Consider the following 14,803-nt stretch of genomic DNA (forward strand, 5'->3'; position numbering starts at 1 on the left):
AGTATGGCGGGTTTGGAATATAGAACCAACACTAAAATTATTAGTTTATCTCATATATACTATAGATTTGTAATCATAGTTTTAATACACATAAAAAGATACACTAACATATAGGCATATACCTCTGTTTAATTCTAGAAAACAAAACAAATCTAGAATTTTATATTCTATCTAATAACTAATTTAATGTAATTAGGTTATAAACTTTATAAAACGTAAGAAGAAAAAAAAAATCTAAACAAAATTTTAAATTAATTAGACAAAAAGTTAATTAATTGAAAATTTGAAAACTAAATAAATTAAAAATTATTATTTAAAATACAATAATTTATAATTTAGTCCCGCGCTTGAAATCCTAGTTAAATTTAAAACTGAAGAGAGATGAAAATATAGAATAAAATTAATTTTGTTTTAAAAACCTGATTAATAAGAAAAGTTGAAAAAGGTATATGCAGTGAGTAATTCTCACAAAAGATTTGATTCTCTAAAGAACATAAACGCATAGATCGAGCACAGATGACATGCCCATTTGTTTTCACCTATCTCTTCTCTCACTGTCTCTTATCTCTCTACATCTTCCCTACTGTGTGAAGCTTGACTTGAGTTGCTCTGAATCGTCAAAACTAAGATTTTCTACATGGTCTGAAAAAGCGTAATAAACTCTATGTTGATTAAACCATTCTTTGTATTCTCCAACACCTTGGATTTCAACACTTTTGAGAGTGTTCCTTTCGTGGTTGAAGTAGTATACATAACTAGGTTTATGTGTATACTTTTCAGATAAAACAATCTCACCTGTAGCAGTCACCCCAACAACGTAAATATTCCAGGGCCAGGGTTCAATGACTTTCTCACGCATACGAGATATAAAATGGACTCGTTTAGACCATTCTTGTTTCTCGACATCCTCTAGAACACAAATACGTAACTCAAAGACATCAGACTTGTCATATGTCATACTAATCCCACCTAATTTACCCTTATAGTTGACCAATATAGTATTATGCCCATCGGTAAAGCACTCTCCATCAATAAACGTGAATTTCTCAAACCTAACATCAAAGCAAACTATCACACCTACACTACCGTACTTATACCTTTCATCAGGTAGTCCAGCTAAGTAATACAAAACCCCATTGATGCATATCCTTTTACACGTATGATAAACATAATGGGTAAAGGGACACTGGATCATCCTCCACCTCATTATTCCACTTCCTAGTGTCAGAATATGATAAGCCCTTTCATCATCACCTATTTTATTGATAAGCAATACCTTGTATTGCTTGTCAATCGGATCAAACCCAAAAAAACTTCTCAACTCTCTGTCCGCTTTAGGTAATATCGCATGTTGTCCTGTGATAGGATTGCATATCACTTGGCTCTTCGTACCAGAGAAATAGATCAAACCAGAAGTATACTCACATCTGTAGTAGCCTTCGTCTAAACGTAACTTTATATGAAAATCGGCAGCTAGTGCAAGAGATGACTTCTCATACGGATTCTGAGTTTGAGGCGACGAGAAGAAGAGCCACTCACCGTATCGTTGGACAGCAAATAAGAGACGTGGACGGGTCGAGGACCTGGTCAGAAACAGTTCGGTGAAATCTTGACGGTCAAGTATGGACGCCCATTGCTTCGAAACGCAACAAAACTTCCCGATTGACTTCGCAGGCAATCTCGTGAAGATCTCGTGAAAGAGATCGATTGGGATGGAATTCATATCGTTGTATTTGCTTCTCGGACGGAGACAAATAAACAAATGAATTACAAAATGACATAAACCCCCCTTACAACCCCCGTTAATCATGCCCTAATGAGATGATACAAATTAATCTTGGAACTTATTCGAGGTCGGCGCTAACTTAGGCCCAAGATGCATGGGCTTTCTTAACCACCCCGAGTTATATAACTTTAATTTACACTTTTTTTTTTATGAACAAGCAATGGTTTCTTAACAACGAAGTTATTGGATACATAACGACTTACGCGAAACAATATAACATTTGTCACAAATTAAGCAAGTCTCTTTCCTAGTACATAAAATCTCACTCTCGTGTCGTTACATTTAAAGTTAAACAAGAACCAAAAGTAGGTTTTTCTTAGTTCAGTCTTACAGGGAAGGAAGGACACACGACATAATATATAAAATGGAGGAAAGATTCATGATGTTCCAGAGATGGATACTTGGTCGATCTCTTTAACACAACAACATTGATTAATCCAATTTCCAATGATTCATATTTTTTTCATTCTACTCCTATATTTTCTCTTACTTGTGTTGTGTCTATGTATATTTCTATTAGCTTTCCCCATGAAGATCGAGAGAGATGAAACAGAATCCAGAATCCGAGAAATTTTACTTTTTTCAAGTGTAAAATGAGATACTCCCTCCGTTTCAAAATATAGGATGTTTTAACCAAAGCACGCAAATTAATAAATTTTTACTTTTAAAATGTTCAACCATTCAGAAACAATACTGCATAATATAAAATACTAAACTAATCTAAAAGTTGCATTGAAATTTGAAAGCATACTATATTATGAAACAAAAAACTTCTCCAAAACATCCTATATTTTGAAACGGAGGGAGTACTAATTAAGGCTAAATACAAGTGAAACTAAACTACTATGCTAACCGAATTATACAAGAGAGATATACCAAGGTAAACCAACTATATACATTCTCTAATAGTTTCCTTGTCGCTCCTAAGACTCCTATATTCAATCACCATTTACTACAATGTTTTTACAGTATCACATTTTCCCGCTGTTTGAAAAAATAAAGGAAAAGTCCCATAATTTTTTTAGAAAATGTAGCTCTCATTCCCAATTTCAATTTCGAAAGGTTTTTCAGACTTGGATGTAACATACTTATAGAAGAAAACTCTAAATCTCATACCTTAGTCCTAGACGTTAATAAAACCAACAAATTAGTTAACGCAACAAAAATAAGTTTACTCAATCTCGTACTCAAGTGCGGAGAATGGCTAGTTGTCGTTTATGGTTGTTAGCGGAGAAATGACAAACGTATACGTTTTCCGAATACCCTTCAACATGCGAGTCACTTATTAGGCCATACCGTTTCAACTATCAAGGATGTGTAGGGGAAGAGCCGAAGAAGTGAGATTGTTTCCAACAAATAGAAGTCCAAATTTCATCAAAAGTCTAGTCCACAATATTTACCCTTGAATTCTTTATATACTTTTATTTATTATATTTGATATACATTGTTAGATTTCATCTATGAAGTAAAAGTAAGGGCCAGCTGAGTTACTACTGATCTAGGTGAAAAGTTAAAATAAGTGTCAAAGGGTGAAAAAACAAAATAAGGTTTGCTTGAAGAGTGAAGACAACCCAAAACTACCAACTTCGAAAAAGTTTTTAACTTTTTTCCATAAGTGGCGGTTTCTTGAAGGTTAATATTTACTTTGAGTTCTAGAATTTGATAGCTACAATGTTTTTACCCCCTCATTTCCATAGATTTTAGAGCTAGATAGAATTTGATGAACAGACAATACATTAGCATCCATCTACTTTACTTACATATGAACGTCTGCATGCATCTTTATCTTCTAAGTCTGTAAGATCACATTGACTCACCGTATTTTAGTTTCTTATGTGTTCCTTGATCAAATAAGTTAATAGCTTTAGTACATATAAAATTAACTGAAAATTAGAACAAAAAATCAGAGAGTTTCAAGAGAACAAATATTGTAATAATCCTCTCTATATAAGTCCTAGACATCTATTTACAAAATCAGTTTCCTCTTTGGGTCGGAAATTTATATCCATGACTGTTATATATATCACATAATATGTATACTTACGTACCAATTAACACATGTGTGTAAATACACAATGGCAGGAGACTAAAGTTTAGAATTAGTTAATGTGTGCGACAAAAAAAAAAAAAAAATGATTATGCTTTATGATAAATCTATTGTAATAAGTTATTTAAGTTATTTAAAACAGAGAGTATTAACTATGGGTACGACTTGTAAGCGTAATTAAAAGTAAAAAACCTAGTTGCGAAATGGGAAGATAGATGATTTGATAAAAACAAGACACTGTTTGGTTTCAGAGACTTCCTTTAGCATCAAAACACAAACAAAAGCGAAGCCTCTTGAGTTACTGCAAATAGAGAATATTATTACCCTTTTGCGACTTGTCAGCTTCAGATATTCGCACTTGTATATATTATTTTCACGGTAAACAATGCCTTAAATAAGAAACCCTGATTGGACTTTTGATCTGACTCTACTCTTCACTCTCTTTCTTCTTCTTTTATTTTCAGTCATGATGTCTTCTCTAACCCTAATCTCAATAACTCCAAACTCCTTTTTTTTAAAAAAAAAATTCTTTCTAAACATTGTTAAATTCTTTCTTTCTAAACCTGATTATAGCTAGTAATGATTAATAACAAAAAAACATAAGAGATGAAGTATGAAGATGTCTTGTAATGTCAATCTGATGTTTGCATATTATAATTGAACTGAATTACGATTTTATTTTTTAAAGTTAGTTTTATCGAATATTGGAACTTTCTAGTTAAGAAGTTGAGGGTCTTTTGGCTTAGAGATTTCGGGGTCACAAAATGTTTACGATTTATAATATAAAATTAATCACTATATATAATGAATGGTTACATATAAACATGAAACAACATTAAAATCAGGGCATTAAAAAAAAATGCTTAACCAAAAAAAAACTATGTGATATTTCTGCTATGAAGTTAGGAGCATACTGCAGAACCGTACAAATGTGCATCTTAATTAATTGTACATATCTATTTCTCATGTTTAGAAATAACATTTTGTGTGTGTTTTATATTTTTCCAATTTTTCATCCTCGATGGAAGTTTCATTGTTGGACACTATTAGACCGAAGACATTGCCAAAAATTTTGTTGGGGTCCGAATAAGGTAATCTAGTTTACTCCAACAAGAAAAAAAATATTCCATTAAGGATCCGATTAATATTACACAATCCAAACATGTCGTACCAAATTACTTGTTTCCACTTCTCCGAGATTAGAAAACGAACTAATTATTTAGAATGAATCACAAATATTCACAAACAAAGTATTCCTAATTAAACCAATTGTGTGATCTTGTAATCTCTGGTTGTCTTGGGTTGATCTCCATCCAGTACAATTTGTCTGACCACCATAAAAAAATGAGAAGCGTGCATGTAGTTTAAATTAAAAGTTGTGTATTACAAAATTAGAGATAAAAATGAAAAAAGAAGATGAAGATGTGATCAAGTGTGAAAAGTATTTGGAGTAGTCTCCGAATTAATAATTTCGGTGCTGGGCATTGACAAGATAACTCTAGAAGCTCTCAACTTTAAGAACCATCACTTCTTCTGCCACCATTTTCACGTTTACCCACACACACATATACAAACAAAATTTTGTTAGCCAATTATTATCACCAAACTGTGCTAATTGGTTTTAACTTATAACTCATAACAAGGCTTTTGGATGTTCTAGGTTTGCTTTGCCTTTACTTAATTACTGTGATATATCTGTGATACGAACTTCGAATTATTACAAAGTACATTCGGTAACCTATCTATAAAACACACTTTGGAGTTTATAAAATGATATCCAAACTTCTTGAGAAGTTTAGACTATTTGGAGTTAATCCTAATTTTCTTCTCTTGGCCACTTGACCGGTTTAGTCTTTTTTTTTTCCTTCAATATGTAAATATCACAACATATCAACTGATTTTTTCCCTATATCCTACTATATTAATTGAGAAGTACAAATATGAAATTAACCTTTAAATGTGTAAAAAATTACATTCAATTGCCATTAGAAAAAATTAATTAAGCTTAATTAACTAATTTAAATAAATATAATTAAATTAAAAATAAAAAAACACTCATATATCAAATATTAAAAAATCTAAAAAAATCTAAAAATATATTTTCTCTCTCTAATAAATTATGGACGAAATTACTAATTATTTTTAAATATATATATAAGCCAATCAGAATTTTAAAAACTAAAATTTTATATCCAAGTATACAATACAATTATTTTTAATAACTAAATTTGAAGATTTTGTTAAGATTTCAAATTATGATTCTCCTATCATCTTTATTTTATTTTATTTACAAATTGTTTAGAACTTTCATATAATACTTATAATTAATAAAATGCATATTTTCTGCATATGTTGTGATTTGAATTTTTTAAAACGAAGATATATTACTCAATATGAAAAAATGTGTGTTTTAATTTCAACGGCGGGTTGGTAAAACTAAATTTATATAGATGATATATTAATAATTTTTATTTACTCACAATTATAATATTAAAATTACTATTTTATATTTTACAAAATATGATGCAAATACAACAAATAAATAATATAAAACTGTTATAATACGTCAAAAATAAAATACTATAATATTCTAAAATAATTAGTATTCAAATAGACTAATAGATTTACATAGCAATTAAAAATAAATATTATCTCAAACAAAATAATTTTTTAAAAAATAAAACAATAATTTTTATTATTATATTATAAATTTTTTTAAAAATGTTGATCCGTGCTTAAAGCACGGGATATATCCTAGTATATATTTTATTTTGTTAACACACAAACCAAAAATATGTGTAAGAAGGCTACCAACGTTAGAAAAAAAACAATATTATTATAAAAGATTAAAGAGTTTTAGTTAATATAATATAAACATTTATTTCTAATGCTAAAAAGTATATATATAGAAGGAAAAATATATTTATTTATGTACTTGTTGGTGTGACACGTTTTCTTTTTCTTTTTCTCAATCAAAATATGTGTTTTTTGTTTGTTTTTTTATATACCAAAGGTTCTATATATATATAAGTTATATATCATATGCCACTTAACTCTATTGAAGTCAAGAACATATCAAAAACCCATGCAAGAAGCACAGAGAAAGACCAAACACTTTTGTCTCCTTTGTATCTTCTTTCTTCAAAACCTATACATATGATCTTTGCCTCTTTTCCTACAATGGGTTTTGCATAACTTTTACAGATTAAAATCTCCCCTTTCACATATTCCCAACACAAGAACAAAACCCCAGATCCAATTGTCACCTAATCTTTTCACTTTTCAAACTCTAAACGCTAAAATGGATACAAATGTGTTCATCAATAACCCATCTTTGACCTTACCATTCTCTTACACCTTCACCAGTAGCAGCAACAGTAGCACAACCACGAGCACCACCACAGACTCGAGCTCCGGTCAATGGATGGACGGTCGGATTTGGAGCAAGCTACCACCTCCTCTTCTTGACCGCATCATCGCTTTTCTTCCACCTCCGGCGTTTTTCCGGACACGTTGCGTCTGCAAGAGATTCTACAGTCTACTCTTCTCCAACGCTTTCCTCGAGATATATCTACAACTGCTTCCTCTCCGACACAACTGTTTCCTCTTCTTCAAACACAAAACCCTAAAGAGCCACGTTTACAAGAGAGGAGGAGGCGGAAGAAACGATGATGATTCCAATAAAGCTGAAGGCTTTTTGTTTGATCCTAATGAAATCAGATGGTACCGTCTCTCTTTTGCTTATATCCCTTCAGGGTTTTATCCTTCAGGATCATCAGGAGGGTTAGTGAGTTGGGTCTCTGAAGAAGCTGGTCTTAAAACTATTCTCTTATGCAACCCTCTTGTTGGATCCGTGAGTCAGTTGCCACCAATTTCAAGGCCAAGGCTTTTCCCTTCTATAGGTCTCTCAGTAACTCCGACTTCTATTGATGTTACTGTCGCCGGAGATGATCTCATATCTCCTTACGCCGTGAAAAACCTCTCCTCGGAGAGTTTCCATGTTGACGCCGGCGGATTCTTCTCCCTCTGGGCGATGACTTCTTCTTTACCACGGCTTTGTAGCTTGGAATCTGGTAAGATGGTTTACGTGCAAGGCAAGTTTTACTGTATGAACTATAGCCCTTTCAGTGTTTTGTGCTATGAGGTTACTGGAAACCGGTGGATCAAGATTCAAGCTCCGATGAGGAGGTTTCTCCGATCGCCAAGCTTGTTAGAGAGCCAAGGGAGGCTTATTCTCGTAGCAGCCGTTGAGAAGAGCAAGCTTAACGTTCCCAAAAGCCTTAGGCTTTGGAGTTTGCAGCAAGACAACGCCACGTGGGTCGAGATCGAACGGATGCCTCAGCCGCTCTACACACAGTTTGCAGCCGAAGAAGGTGGAAAAGGATTCGAGTGTGTTGGAAATCAAGAGTTTGTAATGATTGTGTTAAAAGGAACCTCGTTGCAGCTTCTGTTTGATATGGTGAGAAAAAGCTGGTTGTGGGTCCCTCCGTGTCCTTACTCCGGCGGTGGTAGCAGTGGTTCAGGCGGTTCAGACGGAGAGGTGTTGCAGGGTTTAGCTTATGACCCGGTACTTACTACACCGGTGGTTAGTCTTCTTGATCAGTTAACACTTCGGTATCCAGGAGTCTGTTAGGACTTTCTAGTTTTTAGTTATAAGAGACTACGTGTCATTTCCACTTCTGGCGTTAAGACTGCTTGTTGTTTACTCAAAACTCTGTTGCTTTTATCTTATTGCTGTCTGTTTGTAGTAAGTTTATATTTCTAATGTCAAATGTTTGATCTTTGACAACACCATATACAGACAGATATCTAATTGCGTACAAACCAATCCTAAATCCATCAAACTCAAAAACATGTCTTGGAGGAATGGTTTCACTTGAGCTTTACCTGGAGAATGAGATGAACTTTGCGGTTCATTATTCTCCTGAGCTCTTCATTGGCTTCTATTCCTATCCTCCTGCAAGATTTAACATCATCACAAAAATTTCATCCTCAAGTCATCGATTAACCAAAAGAATGAATTATAAACCAAATCCTGTGATCTTTGTATGCTCTTACCCGATTTTGGCACCACCTTTGCCTACAAGAATCTTGCGTTGGCTAAGTTTAGGAGTGATGAGATGCTGTTCAATCCTGAGAGACCCATCACGCAGCTCTTTCCAATCCACTAGACGGTGCTCCACGCCATATGGGATTTCCTACAATTTGTTTCAATCAATTCTGTAATTGGTCATCTTTGGAATAGACAGAAACCGATACAGAAGATTACACTAGTCGAGGTTGTATTATTACCTGATGAACATGGTCTAGTAATCTCTCCCTAACAACTTCAAGAGAAATGTTCTTCAAGACTTCTTCACTCATGGTGAATGCATCTTCTTCCCATGGTTTTTTAACTGCCTGATCCATTAAATACTGGGTGAGATCTTTAACTCCAGATCCCTTAAGTCCCGATATCATGAAGTACCTAGAACACCAAACAGAGAAAAAAAGCACATTTGTTTTCAGTCAATTCATTAGACTATCCCTTTCATTGTTTTTAAAAGGTGTATATATATACCTTTCATATGCCGGAAGCTCTTGGAACTCCTCAGCAACCTTTAATAGATCTTTTTTCTTCTCGACCAGATCAACTTTATTCATACATAAAACGCGCTTTTGTTTCGGATTTTCTTCTTCGCCCATGAATTTGATCAAACGTACAACTCTTGAATCGGGACTATATACATCAAACAGAAAACAGAATTCACAAACTACAAAATAAGTCTGAGAGAACTCTATTCCTACTTTTGTCAGTAATGCAACACCACGTTCACGAGTCCTTTATCTAACGAAAGAAATAGATTCATGTTTCCATCGATTTACGGTTCTCAAGCTTATGGATGATGAACAAGATATCGAAACAGAGAAGCTAGTAACAATAAGATACCCCACTTGATGATGCTCCTAATTATACTACTCTCAGTTACGAGATTTATTCTGTGAAGCTAATAAAGAACACAACGAGTAAATGACTAACCTCATGAGATGCCTGTGGACATCAAACATAACAATGAGGACATCAAACAGGTCAACAGAAGTCCAAGCATTTTGCACACGAGCCTTGATGTCTTTATAACCATATCCGCTTTTCTTCAGCATCAGACCCGGAGTATCGAAGAAACACTACAAGGTTCATAAAATATCAAATATTTCAATCAACAAATGGTTGCAACAATACATACGTTATCCTCCAAACTTAACCATAACGAGTAGTGATAAGAGAAAACTTACGACTTGTGTATCCCCTTTTGTCAATACTCCTAACACTTCATGAGTCGTTGTGTTAGTCTTCCGTGAAGAAGCAGCAACCTTTGTTCCAACCTGCACTTACACATAATGAAACAGTAAGCAAGATTCTCAACAAGAGGGCAATAGAAAGATACAACCAACTATAAAAATCTCAACTTTAGGATCCAGAATGTAAAACATATAACATGATGTCTCAATCGATTCATAAAAGATCCAATCAGAAATGTCTAACCATGAAATTAGTAAGCGAAGATTTCCCTGCGTTTGGTGGACCGATGATGCCGACATTAAGCGACTTCTGATCTTCTTCTCTAACCTCACCTTCACCAAGCTCTTCATCAGGTGACTCCAACGCAGCCTCTAAGAGAGCCTTGGCTAGAATCCTCGAACTATCAACACTATCCTCATCATCATCATCATCATCATCTTCTTCAGAACTCTCTTCTTCTGCAACTTTCACTTTACCTTTCTCTGCCAAGTTTTCAAAGAAGGCTTTGTTGACTCTTTCCCTGTACCCTTTATCCCAAGTAGCTTGCTTGGGCTTTTTCACTGAGTCTCCAGGTGAATCGTCGATTGGGTATTGGCTGCTATCGAAAACAGAGTCGCTGCTTGATCCGTCTTCGTTGACGGAAGTGGGTTCGTCTAGATTCGGCTGCGCTGAGTATAACCGGCGGAGAAAGTTCTGAGATTGATGGGGTTTACAAGGTGTTGTCGTCGTCGTCGTTCGTGAGATGGAAATTAGTAGTCGTAGAGATCTAAAAGCTTTCATTTTTGCAACAATGGCGAAGCAAGCAGCGATCTCGAATAAGTATACAGATTTGAAGAGAGAGGCTTCGAGGGTTTTAGAGGTTTTGATGTTTTGGGGAAAATGAAAAGGAAATGGGTACAGGGAAAGAGTAGAAACTAACTAAATATTTACAGATAGACCCCTTCATTTTGACAAATCCCACTTTTAACCCCTAACGTTTGTATTCGATAAATTTTGAGGTATTCCCTATTTTGAGGTTTCATCTGTATGTTTGTAATACACAGACTTCCATTTTCATCGTCTGTTACAGAGGCTTGCATATACCGTTAATGGAATGAGTTTTACTTTGTATACTAAAATACGATGCAAACACTTTTGGAGAATCTGTATTATATAATAATTTATCAATTCAGATTTCAGAACAAAAAGAGACCAAGGTTCTTGAAGTCTCCCAAGGACATAAAAAGAAAGAAAGACTCGAAACTTTTGGAGAGAAACATCTCTGCGATCCCCTATAACAATGCAATGGTAAACTAACTCACCTTAGCTAAAGAATACAACAGAAAGTAACAGCTTTAAGTCAGATCATAAATTCAGCTTCTGAAAATCTGAACAAAAGTGAGTGAAGAGCTGTAGTAACAAAGCCCCTTCATTATCGCCTATCTTCCCCACAGGTTTGGTTTTGTTTGGTGCTGAAATCTAAAACGCCATCCGCCCAGCAAGCCTACTCTCTGAGATTCGTCTGTCTATGGCTGCATTTATCGAGTTCATCTGCAACAATTACCAAACTTGGTTCTGAGTAAAAAAGTTGGATGCTTTATTATAACAGACTTAAACAAGTTTTTTTCTTCTATGGTCTCCCAAGGTCGTGATTGTGCAAAGGTACCAAGCTTTGCAAAGTTAAAAATATAAAAAGAGCTGACCTGGGTTTGAAACCAAACCTGTAGAGTATGATCTTGTGGAACCAATCACCACATTTTTTTATACAATACAAGAGACAGGAGATATATAATAAAACACAAACAGATACAAAGGTGATTTTCTTTACTACCTATTGCTAGTACTATTGGAAGCTACTAATGATACCTTTTGAACATTAATGATTCGAAATGCTCAAGTTTCTTGCCTAAGTTATATTCTAAGGGAATAAAATTATAAACTGAATGATATGGTGGTACCTCTTAGCACAGAAACAATAGAATCTGGAATGGAGAAGCATAAATAAAGCCTACCGATTGGGTTAGACGTGCAAAAGCAAACTCTTCTTAACTTTAAAAAGGGCAAATCAGAACTTACCTGGCTGGTTTCGTCGTGCACTTTGTATTTCGGTAAGGACATTCTTCTTTCCTCCTGCAGATACAGACACATTGCGTCAGATCAAAAACAAATCATTCATTACTCGCAATTTTCCAATTGATACCATTCCAACATGATGTAAAGAAATAAACTAACCATAGACATCGCTTCATCATCCCATACAAGATAGACCTCATTAGGCTGATTGCTAGGAGCTTTATTTGCAATTACTGGAGGTGGACCAATTGAAGGACCACTGGTGTTTGGACCAGAGGCATAAGAATGAGAATTAGTCCCACCTATTAACATGATAAAGATATTAGCTGGTGTTCTAAACCAAATGTAAGCCAATGACTAAGAACTTAAGATTGAACCTGGGATAGAATTGTTAGGCGGATAAGCATTTACTGATCCTAAAGCATCTGCATGAGACGGTTGCTGAGCCCCACCAACGGGCAGAGGAGTAGAAAATGGTGAAGCTTGAGAAGGAATGCTGTTATTCACAACAGGGAACAGAGGTTGAGGAACCGGCATTGCAGGTGATGATGAAGGAATCCCAGGAGGTGTAACTCCAGGCATTGGTGAAGGTTGTACTACAGGAGCTGAGGTTGGCAGAGTCATCCCCATATTTTGAACAGGAAAAAGTGGTTGTGGTCGATACCCTAAGTGGGCAGCTGGAGGTACAGAAGCCGCTGGATTTTGCGGATACCACTGTTGTGGGCGAGGAGGCGGCATAGGCCATACAGGACCAGGAGGACGCATAGTAGCACCGGGATAATACCTGCTGACACGAAATTATATATCATGGTCAGTAGCTATACATATTACATATCTTAGATAATGAAGTATTTATAATAAAAAAAAAAACTGTTTTTACAGGACGCCAAAAGGAGCAATAGAACTAAAGGATAAATATTTCCCCATCATTTAGCATGGATTGGATTTTGAAAACAAAGACAGCATCTACAAAATCAACAAGTAACAACGATAGAGAGAGACTAGCATTAATAGTACATACATTGGTCGCACAACACCAGGCATTTGTTGAGGCGGATATACCATTCCATATGGTCTAGGAACTACACCACCAAGAGGGGTAGAAGGAATTTCGACTTTCGCAGCTTTTGCTGGAGGCTCTTCCTCTGCAGAAAACATGAGTTCAGTTCAAAAGGTACCATATGTCCATATGAAATAAACCAGCACAATAAAAAAAAATTAATAACTTTAAAAAGGCGAAAATCCGCATCAAAATAAGAACGAGTTTATGACCATTAGATGCAATGAACCCATAGCACTTGACGAAGTGACAGACATACTACTTACATTACTTCTCTAAATCGATGGCCAATAATGTAAACAATCATCTCAGCTCCTTACCTTCTTCTCCGTAATGAGCAGCCAAGACATCGGGTGGAATTCCTTGCATTCCATATATTTCAATATCGGTTGAATCTCGACCGGTTTTAGCATTAGGAACCCTGGTGTGAAAAATGTAAAAGATATCAAAGTTAGTTGTGTCATGGAATCAAACAAAGAGGGACCTATATAATAGTGCATCTCTGCAAACACAAGGTATGGAACTGAAAGGGTTCCCTAATCAAATCAGACGAAAAACAACATTGACAGGAACTGAGTTGATAATACCCAGGTCTCAAAATTCAACTAAACGAACCAAAGGGAAAAAAAAAAAACCAAATCAAATTCCAAATTCAACATGCAAACACATTAAAAGACCCTTCAGTTAGACCTAGACAACCTATCAAGCAAAAGATTGTTCCTTTCTTAGACAGAAACCAGGGTTTATGACCAGCAGACATGGATGACATTAACCAAACCCCTTCAAGACCTAATCCAAAAAAGATTCAAATTCACTAATTTCCCAATAAACATTCACATTCAACCGATTCAAATCACAAAGCAGCAGTCAATTAGGACAATTAACATCAACCAAAAGATGATCACACAGAACAAGATCATAGAGGCATCAACTCCTAATATCCAAATCAACCCAATACACAAAAAGGAGCCATAAGGGGAAAGGGTAAAAACCAAAAAAAAAAAAAAAGGCACATACTTTGTAACATTCTCTTTATGAACCTGAAGAACATGAATCACCATGCCACTAGCTGTAGAAAGCTTCTTATGACAGACATGGCACTTAAAGTGCTTAGCTTTCTGATGCTGCACCAGAATCTTCTCGTCATCAAACTCTCTATCGCAGTAATAGCACCACACCTTCTCCGTCGCTCTCTTCTTCTTCTTACCCATCACTAAACCTTTCTCCTATGTTTTTTTTTGATTTCACGAGATTGATGATCTCAAATCTAATCGAAATCGAAATCGAAATCGAAATCGAAATCGAAAGCTCCCGTCTCTCAAAGTCTCGTTCTTTGTCTCCTTCGTCCCTCCTCCGCTCGCTAGGGTTTCTATTGGCACCTCAAGCGTTTTTGTTTTCTCGATTCCTTTCTTCTGCGATCTTCTCTGTTTTATTTTTATCTTTAAGGTTTACTCTTTTGTATATTTATAAGAAAAGGAACTTTCTTCTGAAATATTTCGCTAAAGCCCCAGAGTTTTGCTTAATTACATAGTTTTCGTAACTAGTTACTATTATCTGTTTTCATTCATGAAGGATAAC

General features: G+C 35.2%; 3 protein-coding genes and 1 pseudogene across 4 annotated transcripts; 1 reads left to right on the plus strand and 3 right to left on the minus strand.

Moving 5' to 3' along the window:
- Positions 1-566: 566 nt before the first annotated feature.
- LOC104759574 (putative F-box protein At5g42430 pseudogene) lies at positions 567-1,723 on the minus strand (annotated as a pseudogene).
- A 5,277-nt stretch (positions 1,724-7,000) lies between these two features.
- On the plus strand, positions 7,001-8,608 carry LOC104757490 (protein UNUSUAL FLORAL ORGANS). The gene has a single exon (XM_010480236.2). The coding sequence runs from the start codon at positions 7,135-7,137 to the stop codon at positions 8,464-8,466; it is 1,332 nt and encodes a 443-aa protein (XP_010478538.2). The 5' UTR covers positions 7,001-7,134; the 3' UTR covers positions 8,467-8,608.
- LOC104757491 (GTP-binding protein ERG) lies at positions 8,535-11,004 on the minus strand. Its single transcript, XM_010480237.3, has 7 exons — positions 10,357-11,004; positions 10,107-10,196; positions 9,853-9,998; positions 9,394-9,552; positions 9,126-9,300; positions 8,892-9,031; positions 8,535-8,790 (listed from the first exon to the last, which is right to left on the minus strand). Exons 1-7 carry the CDS (start codon positions 10,891-10,893, stop codon positions 8,706-8,708), a joined length of 1,332 nt encoding a protein of 443 aa, XP_010478539.2. The 5' UTR covers positions 10,894-11,004; the 3' UTR covers positions 8,535-8,705.
- Positions 11,005-11,245: 241 nt separating this feature from the next.
- On the minus strand, positions 11,246-14,665 carry LOC104757492 (protein SUPPRESSOR OF FRI 4). 2 transcript variants are annotated; one of them, XM_010480239.3, is made up of 7 exons: positions 14,243-14,665; positions 13,546-13,646; positions 13,187-13,310; positions 12,543-12,949; positions 12,325-12,467; positions 12,169-12,222; positions 11,246-11,643 (listed from the first exon to the last, which is right to left on the minus strand). In XM_010480239.3, exons 1-7 carry the CDS (start codon positions 14,434-14,436, stop codon positions 11,572-11,574), a joined length of 1,095 nt encoding a protein of 364 aa, XP_010478541.1. In that variant the 5' UTR covers positions 14,437-14,665; the 3' UTR covers positions 11,246-11,571. The 2 variants fall into 2 exon arrangements, with proteins under 2 accessions (XP_010478541.1, XP_010478540.1); XM_010480238.3 differs by having other exon boundaries at positions 11,246-12,222; positions 14,243-14,662.
- Between the last annotated feature and the right edge of the window lie 138 nt (positions 14,666-14,803).

Source organism: Camelina sativa, chromosome 17, assembly GCF_030686135.1.
Source record: "Camelina sativa cultivar CO46 ecotype springtype chromosome 17, ASM3068613v1".
NCBI lineage: Eukaryota > Viridiplantae > Streptophyta > Magnoliopsida > Brassicales > Brassicaceae > Camelina > Camelina sativa.